Below are 19,293 nucleotides of genomic sequence, written 5' to 3'. Positions count from 1 at the left end.
CCCCGCAGGGAAACCCGGAGCCTCGTAAACAAGATATCGGGGGGCACCGGGAGCACGGCACAGCCGAGCCGGGGCAGGGCGAGCGGCTGGGGAGGTCCGTGGGGTGCGGGCAGGCAGCGGGCAGGCAGCGGGCAGGCAGGGTGCAGCCCCGCCACCGCAAGATGTTGCGCCCCGATAACCTTGTTTACGGGGGGCCCCGGGGAGGGGGGGCCGGGTGAGCCCGAGGAGGGGGGGAGATTAGGGAGGGGAGCGTGACTCAGGGCATTTGGGCGCGCACCCCCGCGCCACGCGGCTCTTTCCCCGTGGGCAGCGGCAGGCAGAGCCCGGGCAGGGGCCGGCGGCGAGGGCAGGGGCGTCGCGGAGGCACCCCGGGGTAGGTGTGGGGTCCCCGGCGGCGGCGGCACCTCGGGGTGTCACTGGGTGCAAGGAGCGGGGGGACGGTGGGGCCAAGCGGGGTGGGGGGAGCACCCCGGGGTGCCCCCGGCGCAGGGTGGGGTCTGTAGGGCTGTCAGCGGGGTGTGCTGGGGTGGGAGATGCTGTGGTCCGGGGGGGTATGGGCTCCGTGCTGAGCCACGATGGTACCTGCTGCGGGAGGGAGCTGAGCCATGGTGCATGGCGGGGATGTATGGGCTCCATACGGAGCCACGTTGGGTACCCGCTGCATGAGGGATCCCAACCATCCTGCATGGATGACATGGGATGTATGGACTCCATACGTAGCCACGTTGGGTACCCGCTGCATGAGGGATCCCAACCATCCTGCATGGATGACATGGGATGTATGGACTCCATATGGAGCCACGTTGGATACCTGCTGCATGAGGGATCCCAACCATCCTGCATGGATGACATGGGATGTATGGACTCCATATGGAGCCACGTTGGGTACCTGCTGCATGAAATATCCCAGACATGCTTCATGGATGGCGTGGGATGTATGGGCTCCATATGGAGCCACGTTGGGTACCTGCTGCATGAAGGATCCCAGCCCTGCTGCATGGGCGGCATGGGATGTATGGGCTCTATACTGAGCCAAGCTGGAACCCACTGCAGGAGGGAGCCCAACTGGACCGTGTGGATGACATGGGACATATGGGCTCCATATGGAGCCACGTTGTGTACCTGCTGCATGAGGGAGATGAGCCGTGCTGCATGAATGGCATGGGATGTATGGGCTCCGTACTGAGTACCTGCTGTTGGAAGGAGGTCCTGCACTGAGCCACGCTGCGTGGATGGTGTGGGAGGTATGGGCTCCATGCAGAGGGTGTGCAATGTGTGCTTTGAGACATATGGGCTCTATACTGAGCCGTGCTGGATATATGGCGTAGGAGGCACGAGTCCGGTCCTGAGTCATGCTACTCGCATGGCGTGGGAGGTATGGGCTCCATACTGGGAACGTTGGCTACGTGGTGTAGGAGATACGGGCTCTACACTACGTACGTGGGCTGTATGGTGTAGGAGGTATGGACTCCATACCATGCACATGATGTGGGCGGTAGAGGCTCCATACTGTGCACACGGGGTGTATCGTATAGGAGGTGCTCCGTACCGCGCACACGAGATCCCGGGGGTTGGAGGTGTGGGCTCTGTATGGCACAGACGGTGCGGGACGTATGGGCTCTATACGCTGCGAGGTGGCAGAGGGATGGATTCGGCGGGTCGGGCTCACCCGGCCGCAGGCTGCCCCGTGCCCCGGGGATCCCCCAGCCCCTCACCCCGCTCTCGGGGCGCCGCTTTGGCCCCGGGACGGGGCGGGGGGCAGCGGGGGGGAGCGGGGCGGGGGCCGGCACCGGCGGGGCGTTATCAGCGGGGCGCAGCCCGCCGCACCGGGATGATGCAAGAGCCGCTCGGCGGGGCCGGGGGGGGGTGACCGGAGCCGGGGGGGGGGGGGACGGACGACACACACCGGGCCGGGCCGGGGGGCGGCCGGCGCTGCGGGGCCAGGCGGGGCAGGAAGGAGGAGGCCGGGTCCGGAGCCGGCCCCGGTTCCCGTGGCCCCGCCGCCGCTCCTGCGCCCCGTCGGGGATCCCGTGGCCCCGGTGGGGTCTCCGTGACACCATACCCCTCCTCCCCCCCCCCCCCCTCCCGTCTCGGCTCCCGCAGCCCCCGGCCGGGACCGGGCTCCTGCATCACCCTGGTGAGATCTGGGAGGGCTGTGGGGGGTGGGTGTGTGTCCCCCCCCCTCGCCCAAAGCCCCCCCACGCCCTGACCTTGCAGCCCCCACCGTGAGCATCCCTCCCCCTCCGGTGTGGGGTGCCTGGGTCGGAGTGGCGGGGGGGGGCAGCCGGGGTTCCCGTACCCCCTAGCCTGGGGGTCCCCCACGGTGGGGGGCTGAGGCGGGGCGGGGGGGTCCCCGGGCAGGACCCCCCCTCGGAGGCTATGGGCTGGGGGGGGAGGATGAGGGGGGTCGTGGGGGGTGAGGGGTTATGGGGGATGGGGGGGTGCGGACGTCTGAGTCCTTCCAGGGCTGCCCCGGGGCGGGGGGGGCGGGAGGGGGGGGGGAGGGGGAGTGCGGGAGCAGGGCGCCCCCTGGCGGTTGTCCCCCGGCACCGCCCCGGGGCAGCTGCGGGGGGGTGTGGGAGTGGGGAGGGGGGAGTCAGCCGGGGGAGAGGGGGCACAGGGGGTGCAGAGGTGGGGTGCAAATACAGGTTGCACATTCCCCCCTCCAGACACCCACCCAGGGGGCTGCAGAGGCTTTGGGTGCTGAGCGGGGCCGGGGGGGGGGGGGGGGGCTGCAGGGTCCCTCCCCATGGCTGCGCACCCTGGGGGGCTGCAGGGTGCTTGTGCTGACCCGCTTCGAGAGGGTCCCCGTGATCCAGGCTGTGCCTCAGTTTCCCCTTTCTCACCCCAGTGCTGTGCCAGGGGGGCTGTGGGGGTTTGCGGGGAGTTCTGGGCGCTGCGGTGTGGGATCCCACCCCCTCTAATATGGGACCCCCACCCATGTATGTGCATCTATATGGGACCCCACTGACATGCGAGGGGTCGTGTGCCACTCAGCCCATGTCCCATAGGGGACCTGACCCCTGGGTGTGGGTCCATAGGGGACCTGACCCCCGGGCACAGGACACGGCAGGACCAGCCGGCGTGCGTGGGCACGGGTGGGCCGGGGCGGGATGCCACGTCCCTGGTGGGAAGCTGCCGGGGCTCTTCCATCGCCTGACGTTGGTTCCCATCCCGGATGGCGGCAGGGCAGGGCACCGCTTCCCCAGGGACCCCCGGCCCCGGGACCTCCCGGCCCGCGGGGAGCGGGTTACACGGGTGGGGGCTGCGGGAACGTCCTCGGCATCCAGCCCCATCCCCGTCCCAGGGGACAAATCCCACATCCCAGGGGGGCACCGAGTGCTGCCCCGGCCTCTCCTAACATATTTTTCTCTCCCTTTCCCCCCCCGCGCCCGCCCTGACGCCGCAGAGCGCCGGGTTATGGTGCCGCCGGGCTGATTGCCGGGACGCAGCGAGGCGGTGGCGGGGGCCATGGAGGGGCCCGGCCAGGTAGGGAGACCCGGCCCCGAGCCCTGGCTCTGCCGCTGCGCCCCGGCTGGCTCCCACCCCCGGCACGGCCCCGGCGAGGCACTGGGGGTGCTGGTCCCCGCTGAGCCCCCTTCTCTCTGTCCCGCAGGAGGCCTACGAGGAGAGGATGAGGAGGAGCCTGGATCCCGAAGGCTACGAGGACCCCGGCATAAAAGGCTCCCACCTGTCCCTGGGCGAGATGAGCAGTGAGTGGCTCCCTTGGGTGCTGGGGGACACTGGGCACGCGTGGGCACCGGCGCTGCATGGGGGGATGGCATTGCACGGGCACCAGCGTCGTACGGGCGGCAGAGTTGCAGAGGTGATGACATTGCATGGGCGATGGCGTTGCGTGGGCGATGGCACCGGCGTTGCATGGGAACTGGCACCGGGTGGGTGCCGGTGCTGCAGGGGCAGCGGTGGTTCAAGGTCGCATGTCGCACGGGCGCCAGAGTTTCGTGGGCGTCAGCTATGCATGGGTATCAGCATGGCGCAGGCGTGTTGCACGGGCACCAGCGTTGCACGGGTGCTGGCATTGTGTAGGTGCCAGCATTGCACGGGCACCAGAGTTGCATGGGCACCAGCGTTGCATGGACGCCAGCGTTGCATGCGTGCCAGCATTGCGTGGGCACCTGTGTTGCATCAGCACCACACTGCATGGGTGCCAGCGTGGCGCAGGCGTGTTGCATGGGCACCAGCGTTGCACAGATGACTTGCATGAATGCCAGTGTTGCACGGGTGCCAGCGTTACGCAGACGTGTTGCACGGGTGCCAGCGCTGCATGGGCAGAGGGGCTCGCTCGGAGCCCGGGGCGGTCGGGCAGGGACGCGCAGCCCTCGGGATGCCATCGCCCAAAGGCAGCGACACCCTTTGCCAAAACCCCAGGGCTGGTGAGGTGCCACCTCCAGCGCGAGGGCTGTGGGTGCCCGAGACGGGGCTGAGCGTGGGGACACGCGGGGTCCTTGAGGCCACGACAGAGAGCCCCCAGGGAGGGAGGGGAGGGAAGTTTGGGAGGGTCTGTGTGCCCCAGAGCATCCCCCTGCCCCTTTGCTGGGGCCGTGCCGGCTCCCGGCATCCAGACCCTCGGGTCCCCTTTCGGGGTGACGCAGGTCGAGGGGGGGGGTAACGCTGCCGCCTGTTCTGCGCAGGGGCAGGCGCTGGCACCGGGTCCCCCTTGCACGCGTGGAGGGCCAGAGCCGAGGAGCTGACGCCCCTGCGGTGAGTCCCCCAAATCGGGGAGGGAGCTGGATGCTGCCCCCCCCCGCCTGGCTGGCATCGGTAAGGGGAGGCTGCTGGCACCCATGGGTGCCCGGCGCTGACCCCCCCGTCCCGGCGGTGTGTGTTTTGCAGCCAGTATTTGCCCAGCCGCCGGGGATGCTATGATGTGGACGGGAGGAGGCGCGCGGCCGGGGCCCCCCCGGGACAGGCGAGCCGCCGTGGCGGTGGGCAGCGTGAGTGATCACGGGGGCACCGGGGGATGAAGCTCAACCCCGGCGTTTTCCCCCATCGCCCCCGGCCCTCCGTCGTGCCGCCCATCCCGGCTTTGCCGCCCTCGGCCCCGCGCTCCGCGGGGTGACCGTCACCCGGGCGTCAGGGCACGCCGCGGGGTGACCGCTGCCGCTTGCCCGTAATTGCCCGCTGATTGAGGATAAATAAAGTCTTTGTTTGGGGTGAGGACAAGAACCACTTGGGGCTGAACGCTGGCTGGCGCCGGGCGGCTCGGCGGCGGCGGCAGCGGGCCCGGACGAGGACAAGCTCATGCCCACGTGCCACGGCCAACGCCGTCGGGGACACCGGGAAGGGAGGCGGGGGACACGGGACACGCTCCATCCCCACTCGCGTGGGCACAGCATCCTTCAGCCGGCAGAGCGGGATGCAGCTCTCGTGGCATCACTCGGCCGGGGTGACCTGGCCGGGGGGACAGTGAGGGGACCACGGTGGTCCCCAGCGGGGGCGGAGGGGGACGGGGCGAGCCTGTCCCCGGCAGCGGGGTGGCCACGGGCGGGCGGGAGCCGCGCTGGTGTTTACTGTCAGCAAAGGCAAAGTGCTCCGGGATTTACGGTGCACACAGGGCGGCCGCGGGGCGTGGGGCTCAGCCCCCGCTTTATAGGGCTGGAGCCTGCGGGGCCGTGGGGAGCGCAGGGGGGGGCGCAGGTAGGCAGGGGACGGGGACGGGGACGGGGACACCTCGACCTCCTGGGGTCTGGCTGGCCGGGGATGTGCTGTCCCCATCCCAGTCCGAGTCCCCGGGGCAGCGCTCGGTGCTGGGGTCGGGGGTTTGCCGGTGGTCGGGTGGTGGGGCAGAGTGTGGCCACGAGCCCTACCCCGGTGATGTCCCCAAACTGTCACCCTGCCCCGGGAGGCGGGCTGCAGGGATGCGAGGGGGCAGAGGTGGGCACCGGCAGGGTGGGGGGTGATGGAGGGACACATCCAGCAAACCCCAACTGGGTCTGGGATGGGGCAATGGGTGGGGGACACGTCCAGCCAGGTCTGGGGTGGGGGTGATGGAGCAGAGGACACATCCAGGGAACCGCTACCGGGTCTGGGGTGGGGGTGATGGGGGGACACACCTTTAACAGACCCCGGGGGGGGGGTCCGGGAAGGGGCAGGGACCAGCTAACATGGCGGTGGCTCCGCTCGCAGCTCCGTCAGTGACCGATGTGGACCTGGAGGCGGCGGGGAGCAGGCGGCCTGTGTCCCGGCGGGACACCCATGAGGTGGGTGCTGCCCCAAGGACCCCCATTCCCTCCCCATTCCCAGGGGTTGGCAAACTGTGGCCACCTGGGGACCAACCCCACACCAGCCCCCGGGGGGCACCGGGGCAGGGGCGATGCTGGCACGGGCAGCCGCGGCACGGGGGTCCCTGGTGTGGCCGGGGGGATGCTGACACCCCCCTAACGGCTCCGTCTGCAGGGCTACGTGGAGCTGCACGAGCTGGTCATGGACAGCACGAAGGAGCTGTGCTGGATGGAGGCCGGCCACTGGCTCAAGCTGGAGGAGGACTTCAAGGAAGCCGGGCACTGGGGGCAGCCCCATCTCTCCTTCCTGACCTACCGCAGCCTTCTGGAGATCCGACGGGCTTTGGCCAAAGGTGGGGACACCGGCTTGGTGCTGGGAGGGCGGCGGGGACCCCGTGCCGACCTGCCAGTGACGCTGCTGTCCCCGCAGGCACCGTGCTCCTGGACGTGGCGGCCACCTCGTTGGCAGCCATCGCCCATGTCCTCATCGACCAGATGATCTACGAGGGGCAGATCAAGCCGCAGGACCAGGAGGACATCCTGAGGACGCTGCTGCTCCAGCACAAGTACGGTGGGGGGCTGACGGCCCCCGTGGGGAGGGGAGCCCCAATGTCCGGGACGGATCCAGCCCCAGCGAGTCCCGCTGGAGCCTGGCACGGGGTGGAAAAGCCCCTCCGTGTTTTGGCTTTGCCTCCCAGCTCGGTTTGGGGGTCCCCGCGCATCCCCGGGGCTGGGGCTGCCTTATGGGGTTTTTTGGGGGGCGCTGACCCATCTGACGCCATTTCCCCGGCTGCTCTAGACACCCCAACGAGGCCGAGTCGGTGGGGACGCTGCCGCCGGCGCAGCTGCAGCGCTCGGGCACGGGCCGGGCAGAGACGGAGCAGCCGCTGCTGCGGGAGCATCAGCCCCTGGAGATGCGCAGGCTGGCGGGGGCCGAGCAGGCGAGCGGGGACGGGGCTGCGGCGGGGGGGCAGGGGGACATCGGGGGGCAGGGGGGCACTGGGGGGAAGGGGTCGGGGTTCTGGGTCCGGCCAGGGTGTGGGGAGGGCGGCTGGGAGATGCACACACACACACGCACGCACATGGGTGTGCACACACGTGTTGGCACACACCAGGCAGCGGTGCACCGGGAGGTGGGGGGGGGGGTCTCACGCAGACAACCCCCTCCCCCCCGCTCTGCATCGCACCTGCTGACACACACGCAGCAATGCTTGCACACCCGTCCACACGCGCTCGCGCAGGCGATCGCACGCACACGGGCACAAACACCCCCCCAACTCCCACGCGCACCGCTTTCTCTCGCCCTCACACCCGTGTGCACGCATGCACTTGCACACGCATGCACACCCACGCTTGTGCGGGCATGCACGCACACACCCGCGCACTTGCAGGCACGTGCACACGCACGGGTGCACACGCGTGCGCACACATGTGCACACATGTAAGAAGGGGAGGTGTTGCCGCGGGGGGGTGCAGAGGTGAGAGAGCTGGGCTTGCAGGGGACAGAGGGGGACACGCAGGGGACGGAGGGGGACATGTAGGGGACGGAGGGGGACATGCAGGGGATGGAAGGGGACATGCAGGGGACGGAGGGGGACACGCAAGGGATGGAAGGGGACATGCGGGGGATGAAGGGGGACACGCAGGGGATGGAGGAGGACATGCAGGGGATGGAAGGGGACATGAGGGGGATAGAGGATGACATGTGGGGGACATGTAGGGGACAGAGGGGGACACGCAGGGGATGGAGGGGGACATGAGGGGGATGGAGGATGACATGTGGGGGACATGTAGGGGACAGAAGGGGACATGCAGGGGACGGAGGGGGACACACAGGAGATGGAGGGGGACATGCAGGGGATGAAGGGGGACACACAGGGGATGGAGGGGGACATGAGGGGGATGGAGGAGGACATGTGGGGGACATGCAGGGGACGGAGGGGGACATGCAGGGGACGGCCACCAAGGACAGCCAGCTGACTCCCACCACTCGTCCGCCCGCCACAGAGCCCGAGCGGGGTCGCTAGACCCCAACTCCCCGAGAAGGTCCCTGAGGACGCCGAGGCCACGCTGGTCCTCGTGGGTGAGTGGTCGGGGGGGAGGCGGGTGCGGGGTTGGGGTGGCGGGTGCAGGGTCAGGGCGGTGGGTGCGGGGCCGGGGAGCTTCGGTGTCCGCCTGCTCGCTCACTCGCTGCTTTTCTTGCGCCTTTTTTGACTCTCCCCGTCCTCAGCCCTCGCCGCCGCCGCCGCCGCCTGCTGCCGCTCAGCGCTGCTCTCTGGGTCCCATGTCCCTGTGTCCCTTGTGCTCGTGTCCCCTTTCTCCACTCCCCTGTGCCCCCCACGTCTCTCTGTCCTCTGCACCCCCCTGTCCCCATGCCCTGATGTCCCTGTGCTCCCATGCCCACCTGCCCCTCTGTCCCCATGTCCCCGTGCCCCCGTGTTCGTGTATCCCCGTGCCTCTGTGTCCTCATGTCTTTGTGTGCCCCATCCCGTTTCCTTTGTCCCCCTACGTCCCCGTGCCTCTGTGTCATCTTGTCTCCAAATAACTCTCCCCTGTGTCCCCGTGTCTCCATATCCCCATGTCTCCATATCCCCGTGTCCCTGTACTCTTGTGTCCCCATGTCCCTGTGTCCCGTGTCCCTGTGCCCGGCCCCCCCGTGACCCCCGTCCCGTCCCGTCCTCCCCCCAGGCTGCGCAGCCTTCCTGGAGCAGCCGACGTTGGCCTTCGTGCGCCTGAAGGCCGCGGTGACACTGGACGCCGTCCTCGACGTGCCCCTGCCCGTCCGCTTTCTCTTCGTGGTCCTGGGCCCCGACACCCCCAACGTCAGCTACCACGAGATCGGCCGCGCCGTCGCCACCATGATGTCCGAGAGGGTACGGCTCGCCTGCCACCGCCACCGCCACTGCCACCGCCACCGGCACTGCCGTCCAGGGTGACAGCACCCCTGAGCACCCCGAAGTCCCCAGCCCTGGGGCTGCAGCCTCTAATAGGGCTCCTCTACCTGTGCCATGTCCCGCTCTGTGCTCGTGTCCCTGTGTCCCCATGCCACTGTGTCCCCTTGTCCCCATGCACCTCTGTCCTCATCCCTCTGGGTCCCCATGTCCGTATGCATCCCCTGTCCCCGTATCCCCATCTCCACGTGCACCCCTGTCCCCACGTCCACATGCATCCCTGTCCCCACACTTCAGTGTCCCTGTGGCCCCCTGCTCCCATGTCCCCATGCCCCTGTGTCCCCGTGCGCCCGTGCCCCTAAGGTCCCCTCATCCCCACGTGTCCAAGCAACCATGTCCCCGCACGCCTTTGGTCCTGTGTCCCCTATGTCCCCGTGTCACCCCTTATCCCCATGTCCCCACGCCCCTGTTCCCATGCCCCCTGTCCCCAAGCCGCAGTGTCCCCATGGCCCCCCCTCATCCTCCTGCCCCCCTGTCCCCATGTCACCACGACACCCCATCCCCGTGGAGGTGCTCAGGGGCCGGGCGGGTGCCCAGCAGCACCCAAGGGTGCCAGAGACAGCTGCGTGCCCGTCCATGGGCCACCCCACAGGTCTTTCGCCGGGATGCCTACCTGGCCGAGGGCCGCCAGGACCTGCTGCGGGGGGTGGAGGACTTTTTGGAGGCCAGCATCGTCCTGCCACCCACCGAGACCCCGAACGAGCAGCTCCTCCGCAGCCTGGTGCCGCTGCAGCACGAGCTGCTCCGCCGCCGCTATCAGCCCCCCGAGAAGATGCCCAGCGAGGGCTTCCTAAAAGACCTGGGTACGGCGGGGACCACCCCAGCCCCACCAGCATCCCCCCATCCCCGTGGCTGGCGGGACCCCCTCCTTGCACGCGGGGTCCCCTCCACAGCCACCTGCTTGTGTCCCCAGGGCTGGAGGAACCGGCGCCGGAGGATGATGACCCCCTGCGCAGGACGGGGCGACCTTTTGGGGGGCTGGTGCGGGACATCCGCCGCCGGTACCCCAAATATCTCAGCGACATCAAGGACGCCCTCAGCCCCCAGTGCCTGGCCGCTGTCATCTTCATCTACTTCGCGGCGCTGTCACCTGCTGTCACCTTTGGAGGCTTGCTGAGTAATGGGGGGGACAGGCTGGGGACACATGGGGGGGACAGGGACGTCTCCCAGCTGGGCATGGGGTGGAGGGAGTGGGGTGCCACCACCTGCAGCACCTGGGGGTGCTTCTTGGGGGAGGGGGGGGTATTGCACCCCCTAATCATGATGCCGAGGAGTGTGGGATGGGGGGACGCAGCGCCGTGCCCCCAGCACCCACCGGCTCTGTCCCCTCCCAGGTGAGAAGACCAAGGGGATGATGGGGGTGTCGGAGCTGCTCATCTCCACCTGTGTGCAGTGTGTCCTCTTCAGCATCCTCAGCGCCCAGCCCCTCCTCGTCGTCGGCTTCTCGGGGCCCCTCCTCGTCTTCGAGGAAGCCTTCTACTCGGTGGGTGCCACCCTGCACCCCTGCGTGCCCCCCATCCACCCCTGGTGGTCCCCACAGTAGGCTCCTGGTGTCCCCACCGGCCCTGGCAGGGGCACGGGGTGCTGCCATGAGGGGATGTCATGGGGGTGATGGCACTTGGGGGACGGCATATGGGTGATATCACGCAGGTAGAGCCGTCTGAGTGATGGCACAGGGGTGGCACCACATGAGGGATGGCACTTGTGGGATGTCACACGGGTGATGCCGTATGGGTGGTGGCAGTTGGGTGATATCACGCAGGTAGAGCCATCGGGGTGATGGCACGGGGGTGATGCGAGGTGAACGACGCCGTGTGGGTGATGTCAGATAGCTGACACCCCGTGGGTGACACCACGCGGGCCGTGCCAGGCAGGTGCTGCCGTTGGGATGCTGCCAGGCGCGTGATCCCACAGGGGTCCTGCCACACCGGGGTACCGCTGTCCCCATCCCAGCACCCTCCAGCCCCCAGGAAGGAGGCACAGGACCGCCGTGGGATCCCGGGGTCCAGCCCACGTGGATGCCCGTGCTGGGGGCTCCGGGGGGCTGATGGGGCTGTGCCCTCTGGCTCCCCAGTTCTGCAGTGACAATGGCATGGAGTACATCGTGGGCCGGGTGTGGATCGGCTTCTGGTTGATCCTGCTGGTGCTGGTGGTGGTGGCCTGCGAGGGCAGCGTCCTGGTGCGCTACCTGTCCCGCTACACCCAGGAGATCTTCTCCTTCCTCATCTCCCTCATCTTCATCTACGAGACCTTCTCCAAGCTCGTCACGGTGAGGGGCGCGGGGGGTCCCGCAGCAGGGAAGAGGGGAGGGGGGGCTGCAGATCGTGGTCACCATCTGGGTTTCCATAGAAACGGTGGGAGCCAGGTGAGGGATGCAGGTGAAGGATGGAGCCCATTTCCCAGTGTTTTCTCCCCCTTCCCAGGTGTTTCCCGGCTCGTGCTCCTCTCCGCAGGGGGAGTTGGGGGTAGGGAGGTGAAGCCCAGGCAGATGTCCCACCTGGGCTGCAGCAAACGTGGTCCTTGGCCAGGAACTACCCAGAGAGCCCCAATTTCTTCCCCCATCCCCTCGCTCAGCCCCTTCCCGGGTGGTCAGTAGCAATGGGATTGGTGTCACTCCACACACCGGGTGCCCACAGGGACATCCCTGGTGCTGGAGAGGTGACAAGCAGGACACATGCCCCATCACACCCTGGACCCCCATCACACCGAGGTGCCCCCGTGCACCCCAAACACCCTGGGTGACCCACGGTCTGCAGCGGGGCCATGCTCACCCGTCCCCGCTGCGCCACCCAGCCCCTGCTCCGGCCCCATTTCCGTAGGAGCGTGGAGAAAAACGGGCCTAAAAATACCCCCCTGCTCAGCGGGTGCCAAGCTCCCAGCACCGCCGGCCACCCTGGCACGCACCCCGCACCCACGCACCCGCCGGGACGGTGCTGTGGGGCTCCCGGCATGGCAGGAGGGGTGCTGGGGGGTTCCCACCCTCCCCGACCCTCTCCCCTTCCCTCCCCGACCCTCTCCCCTTCCCTCCCCAGATCTTCAAGGACCACCCGCTGAAGCGGCATTACGACGTGAAGGCCATGGTCGAGCCCAAGGTGCCGGAGCCCAACACGGCGCTGCTGTCCCTCGTCCTCATGGCCGGCACCTTCTTCCTGGCCTTCTTCCTCCGCAAGTTCAAGAACAGCGCTTTCCTGCCTGGCACGGTGAGGACGGGGGGGGGCCCCACAGTGGCGTCCCCCTCACCCCACTGGACCCACGGGGGGGGAAACGGGCGCTGGGCGCATGCGGCTTCCTAAAAGGGGCTGTCTGAGACCGTGCAAACTCATTGCATGCTGCTCCAGAGGTCTTTGCTGGAGCTCGGTGCTGGTGGGGACACCGTAAGGGGGGGGACCCCTCGGCTGGGTGGGGACACAGGCGTGTTTAATGGGGTCACGGTGTCCCTGCAGGCCCGGCGCTTGATTGGGGACTTCGGGGTGCCCATTTCCATCTTCATCATGGCGCTGATTGACTTCTTCATCACGGACACCTACACGCAGGTCCGGGAGCAGCGGGAGGGCAGGGCTGGGGGGGGGGACACAGGTGGCCCCAACAAGGGGATGTGAAGCCATGTGCTCGTCCCTGTGGCCTGTCCCCATCCCCTCACTCCCCCGTCTCTGCTCCCATCCAGAAACTGAATGTCCCCAAAGGGCTGGAGGTCACCAACTCGTCTGCCCGGGGCTGGTTTATCAACCCCATGGGGAAGGACAACACCTTCCCCATCTGGATGATGTTCGCCTCCGTGGTGCCTGCCCTCCTGGTCTTCATCCTCATCTTCCTCGAGACGCAGATCACCACGTGAGGACCCGGGGGACAACGGGGAGGGAGGGGAGGGCTGCAGGGTGCCTGGTGGGACACAGACAGAAGAGGACCTCCCACCACTGACTCTTCCCCCTCCATCCCCACCAGCCTCATCGTCAGCAAGCCCGAGAGGAAGCTGGTGAAGGGCTCCGGCTTCCACCTGGACCTGCTGCTGATCGTGGCCATGGGGGGGCTGGCCGCCCTCTTCGGCATGCCCTGGCTCAGCGCCACCACCGTCCGCACCATCACCCACGCCAACGCCCTCACCGTCATGACCAAGACCACCGCTCCCGGCGAGAAGTCCCAGATCTTGGAGGTCAAGGAACAGCGCATCAGCGGCTTGTTGGTGGCCGTGCTCATCGGTGAGCCGGGGAGGTGTCCCCCACCCTGGGCGGTGAGGGCTGAGTGCCCCCAACAGCTCTTCCTGACCTCTCCTTCTCTACCGCAGGTGTCTCCATCCTCATGGAGCCCATCCTGAAGTACATCCCGCTGGCCGTGCTCTTCGGCATCTTCCTCTACATGGGCGTCACCTCCCTCTTTGGCATCCAGCTCTTCGACCGCATCCTGCTCTTGCTGATGCCACCCAAGTACCACCCTGATGAGCCCTATGTCACCCGGGTGAGTGAGCCCTGTGTCACCCGGCTGGGTGGCTCTGGGCTTGGGAGCGTCCTGGGCTGCAACACCCCACAGTGCTGCCTCCAATTGCTTGGGGCTCCCCAAAAAGCCTTCTCCTTCAATGTTGACCTTCGCTTGGGCCCTTTGGGCCACCGGTCCTGCCACCCCCCAGCACCCAGCACCTCGGGAAGGGCGCGGGGTGCTGGACCCACCACCCTGACCTCGCTGGGCTCTTCGTCCCGCAGGTGAAGACTTGGCGGATGCACCTCTTCACCTTCATCCAGATCATCGTCCTCGCGCTGCTGTGGGTGGTGAAGTCTACCCCAGCCTCGCTGGCGCTGCCCTTCGTCCTCATCCTCACCGTGCCCCTGCGGCGCTTCCTGCTGCCCAAGATCTTCCGGGACATTGAGCTCAAATGTGTATGTAACCCCGGCACGGGCTGGGAGCCACTGCAGTGCCATCCCTGTCCCTGTGCTCATCCTGGTGTCCAACCCCGTCCCTGCCCCCATCCTCATCCTCATCTCCATCCTTGTTCCCATCCCCATCCTTCTCCCTATCCCCACCCCTGTCCCCATCCCCATTCCTGTCCCCACCCCATCCCCGTCCCCAGCCTCATCCCTGCCCCTATTCCCATACTCATCCCAGCCCCCATCCCTGTCTCCATCCCTCTCACTGTCCCTGTCCTCAATCCTGTCCCCATTCCTGACCCCTCCCCATCCTCATCCTCCTCTCCATCCCTGTTCCCATCCCTATCCCCATCCCCCTCCTCACCCTTGTCCCTGTCCCTGTCCCCATCCCCATCCTCATCTCCATCCCTGTTCCCATCCCTATCCCCATCCCCCTCCTCACCCTTGTCCCTGTCCCTGTCCCCATCCCCATCCTCATCTCCATCCCTGTTCCCATCCCTATCCCCATCCCCCTCCTCACCCTTGTCCCTGTCCCTGTCCCCATCCTCATCCTCATCTCCATCCCTGTTCCCATCCCTATCCCCATCCCCCTCCTCACCCTTGTCCCTGTCCCCGTCCCCATCCTCATCCTCATCTCCATCCCTGTTCCCATCCCTATCCCCATCCCCCTCCTCACCCTTGTCCCTGTCCCTGTCCCCATCCCCATCCTCATCTCCATCCCTGTCCCCATCCTCATCTCCATCCCTGTCCCCATCCTCATCTCCATCCCTGTCTCCATCCCCATCCCCACCCTGTCCCTGTCCCCATCCCTGTCCTTGTCCCCATCCCCATCCCACCTAACTCCCCCTCCCGTCCCTCCAGCTGGACGCGGATGACGCGGTGGTGACCTTCGAAGAGGCGGAGGGCACGGACGTGTACAATGAGGTGCAGATGCCCAGCTAAGGGCTCGCTGCCGCCCGGCCCCCCGAGACGGCCCCGCGCCCCCCCCCGGCCCCCCCATCCACCCGCTTGGAGCTCCGCTGCTGCCGCGCCGGGGCGCTGGGCGACGGAGGGGGACTTGGGGGACACGGCTCCAGAGCCCCGGTCCCCACCTGCGCTCTCTGTGAATGGAGCCTTTTATATTTTTTTTACCCTTTTTTTTTCCTTTTTTTTTTTTTTTTTTAAATATTTTGGATGGTGTGATCTCACCCGCACTTTGCTACCGACTGGGGAAGAGGCTGTCCGGGCTGGGGGGGGGGGGGGTGTTCCACGGACCGTCCCCCACCCCACGGTAGGGCGGGATGGCCCGTGCCCCATGTCACCGTCCCGTCCCCGAGGCCACCCCGGGGCCGTGACCGGGCACCGAACACGGGACGGAGCCGGAGGATGACACCCGAGCCCGGAGGGGGGAGGAAGGCAGGGACGGGACAACACGGCAGGGATGGGGACACAGCGGGACGAGGTCCCCTCATTGTCCCCAGCCCCGCTGCCTCCCCCGGGGAGCCCCCCCTGCCCGGTCCCTCTTCCCCAGACGAACTTCCAGTGCTAACGAGCACTCGCAGCATCTCCCGGGGTCGGGATGTAAATAGTCCGGCGAGAGGGGGGGTTATATATTTGCAATGACAATCGTGCTAAAAATACCAAAAAATACCAAAAAAAAAAAAAAAAAAAAATTATGCTGATGCTTCCACAGGTAGGATTCATAGAAAACCAAAAAAAAATAAAATAAAATAAAATAAAATTATGCCGATGCTTCCACAGGTAGGATTCATAGAAAACAAAAAAAAAAAAAAAAAAAAAAGACCCAAAAAGCACCTTAAAAAAGAAAAAAAAAAAAAAGCAGCTACGAGGAGTGATCTGTATATTTGATGCTCGGGAGTGGGGGAGTTTGTAATTTATTTCTAAAGGCTGATTGTGCTCCCGCCCGCGGCGGGGGCCGTGTGCGTGTGTGTGTATATACTAGAGAGAAACTATATGAAATTTTACAATTTTCTAGAAAGGCTTATTTTAAAGGATCCTGGTCAGGGCCTAAACTCTACGGACCAGTCCGGCACCGTCGTTTAACTGATGAATTAGTGTTAGTATCATTCCTCTTTAATTTTTTTTTTTTTTTTTTTAGAGTTTCAGTTAAATCCGTGTAGTTTTTCCTCGATTTTTTTTTCCCCTCGCTTGCTGACCGCGTCTTGCCCCGTTTCTGTCAGGATTGTTCCCAAACCCGGCCGAGCATCCCCCTCCTTCTGCCGGGGCTGATCCTACCCGCCTCAGCCCCAAGGGCCGGATCCAGCCAGGGCGCAGGGCACCCGATCAGGCTGCGAATTTGCTCCTTTTCGCAATATCAGGGTGGGGGGACCCCAAAATCAGCGGGGGGGGGGGGGGGGGGGAGGCAGCCATGCTCGGGGCTGCACTGCCTCATCTTTGGGTTAGTTTAGTTTTATTAATTAGGTGTCTGAAATAAACAATGTTGTGAGCTTTGGGGTTTGTTTTTTTTTTTTCTTCCCTTTCCCATCCACCTCTGTATCGGGCTTTAATAAAGAAATTAATAAAATGAGAAAATAATGTGGTTTTTTCTTTCTGGTTGGGCATTTACTGAGGGGTCACCTTATTTAATTGCCCCCCCCCCCCCCAAAAGAGCAGCAGCATCTTTTGGAGGTGTCTGCCCCCGGGATGCTCGGCACGGCTGTACCGAAATGCTCGCCACGGCATCCTGGGATGCTCACTGCATCCCGGCACCCTCACTGCGTCCCGGAATCCTCACTGTATCCCGGCACCCTCACTGCATCCCGGCACCCTCACTGCATCCCGGCACCCTCACTGCATCCCGGCATCCTCATTGCATCCCAACATTCTCACTGCATCCCGACATTCTCACTGCATCCCGGCACCCTCACTGCATCCTGACATTCTCACTGCATCCCGACATCCTCACTGCATCCCGGCATCCTCACTGCATCCCGGCACCCTCACTGCGTCCCGGCATCCTCACTGCATCCCGGCACCCTCATTGCATCCCGGCATCCTCATTGCATCCCGACATTCTCACTGCATCCCGACATTCTCACTGCATCCCGGCACCCTCACTGCGTCCCAGCATCCTCATTGCATCCTGACATCCTCACTGCATCCCGACATTCTCACTGCATCCCAGCACCCTCACTGCATCCCGGCATCCTCACTGCATCCCGACATTCTCACTGCATCCCAGCATCCTCACTGCATCCCAGCACCCTCACTGCATCCCGGCATCCTCACTGCGTCCCGGCATCCTCACTGCATCCCAGCACCCTCACTGCATCCCGACATTCTCACTGCATCCCAGCACCCTCACTGCATCCCAGCACCCTCACTGCATCCCGACATTCTCACTGCATCCCGGCACCCTCACTGCATCCCGGCACCCTCACTGCATCCCGACATTCTCACTGCATCCCGGCATCCTCATTGCATCCCGACATCCTCACTGCATCCCGGCATCCTCACTGCATCCCGGCACCCTCACTGCATCCCGGCACCCTCACTGCATCCCAGCACCCTCACTGCATCCCAGCACCCTGGGGTGCTCACTGCAGCCATCCCGGGTGTCCTGGTTTCAGCTGGGACAGAGTTAATTTTCTCCCCAGTAGCTGCTGTGGTTTTGGATTTAGGATGCGAATAATGTTGATAACACATATCGGTTTAGTTGTTGCTAAGTAATGCTTTTATTAGTTCAAGGACTTTTTCAGCTTCCCCTGGAAGCTGGGAGGGAGCACAGACAGGCCAAGCCAGCCACAGGAATATTCCGTACCAGAGACGTCGTGCTCGGTATATAAATGGGGGCCGGCTCGGGGGCAGGAATCCGCAACGGCTGCTCGGGATGGGCTGGGCAACCGCTCGTCAGGTGGTGAGCAATTCCATTGCGCTGCTCATTTCGTATATTCTTTTATCATTGTTGTTATTATTATCTTCCCTTCCATTACTGTTCTATTAAAATGTCTTTACCACAACCCACAAGGTTTCCTTTTTTTTCCCGATTCTCCATCCCTATCTCACTGCGGGGGGGTGGGGAGGAGGGAGTGAAGGGCTGCGTGGCGCTGGCTGCAGATTAGGGTTAAACCTTTGCCAATTAGGGTTAAACCACAACACCGGGATGCTCCACATGGCCATCCTGGGATGCTCCCCATGGCCATCCCGGGATGCTCCCCATGGCCACCCTGGAACGCTCCCCATGGCCATCCCGGGATGCTCCACATGGCCATCCCGGGATGCTCCCCATGGCCACCCTGGGATGCTCCCCATGGCCACCCTGGAACGCTCCCCATGGCCATCCCGGGATGCTCCACATGGCCACCCTGGAACGCTCCCCATGGCCATCCCGGGATGCTCCCCATGGCCACCCTGGAACGCTCCCCATGGCCATCCCGGGATGCTCCCCATGGCCACCCTGGAACGCTCCCCATGGCCATCCCGGGATGCTCCACATGGCCATCCCGGGATGCTCCCCATGGCCACCCTGGGATGCTCCCCATGGCCACCCTGGAACGCTCCCCATGGCCATCCCGGGATGCTCCCCATGGCCACCCTGGAACGCTCCCCATGGCCATCCCGGGATGCTCCCCATGGCCACCCTGGAACGCTCCCCATGGCCATCCCGGGATGCTCCTGTGGCCACCCTGGGATGCTCCTGTGGCCAGCCTGGGATGCTCCCCATGGCCACCCTGGGATGCTCCTGTGGCCACCCTGGGATGCTCCTGTGGCCACCCTGGGATGCTCCCCATGGCCATCCCGGGATGCTTGCCGCATCCTGGCACCCCCGGATGCTCCTGTGGCCACCCCGGGATACTCAGCCCCCCCCCTCGCCCCCCCCTGCACCCCAATGTGCTGCCCTATTGCTGCCGGCCACATGGCTGTCCCCGCTCCGGGGGGAGGGGGGGGACGACGACACGCTGAGCCGCCTGCCCGGGGATGTTGTTATAACACGCCGCAGAGGAGACCCAATCCCCCCCTCCCAGACCACGCTGGCACTAAATTGACCCCGATTACCCGTAATCTCATTAACGAGAGCAATCAGCAGGGGGGCCGCCCCCATGGAAGACGCCTGCCCATGAGCCACCTCTGCAAATAGGGCCCCGGGAAGAGATGTGCCCATTTGCCCCGAGCCTTTCTATGGGGCAGGCATCGGGGGCAGCACCTGCGACTGCTCCTGACCGTGACCCCAAAGGCTCTCCGTGGGGTTGGGATAAATCCCGTCGTGGCCTCCGGCTTTTTCTGAGCCCGGCGTAGCTGCTGGCC

At 65.5% G+C, this 19,293-nt stretch overlaps 1 protein-coding gene across 1 annotated transcript; it reads left to right on the top strand.

Annotated features, from left to right (window-relative positions):
* Positions 1-279: 279 nt before the first annotated feature.
* On the top strand, positions 280-16,578 carry SLC4A1 (solute carrier family 4 member 1 (Diego blood group)). The gene is made up of 22 exons (XM_082495129.1): positions 280-373; positions 3,410-3,489; positions 3,617-3,713; positions 4,653-4,722; positions 4,855-4,955; positions 6,148-6,221; positions 6,418-6,595; positions 6,673-6,808; positions 7,042-7,183; positions 8,250-8,325; positions 8,931-9,115; positions 9,786-9,996; positions 10,107-10,310; positions 10,528-10,676; positions 11,268-11,462; positions 12,226-12,393; positions 12,637-12,726; positions 12,858-13,024; positions 13,136-13,389; positions 13,476-13,645; positions 13,888-14,061; positions 14,911-16,578. The coding sequence occupies exons 2-22, from the start codon at positions 3,472-3,474 to the stop codon at positions 14,989-14,991; spliced, it is 2,940 nt and encodes a 979-aa protein (XP_082351255.1). The 5' UTR covers positions 280-373; positions 3,410-3,471; the 3' UTR covers positions 14,992-16,578.
* The last annotated feature ends 2,715 nt before the right edge of the window (positions 16,579-19,293 follow it).

Source organism: Vanellus vanellus, assembly GCF_965231255.1.
Source record: "Vanellus vanellus genome assembly, chromosome: 24".
Taxonomy (NCBI): domain Eukaryota; kingdom Metazoa; phylum Chordata; class Aves; order Charadriiformes; family Charadriidae; genus Vanellus; species Vanellus vanellus.
Note: the sequence above shows the minus strand (reverse complement) of the source record. Positions and strands in the feature narration are given on the sequence as shown.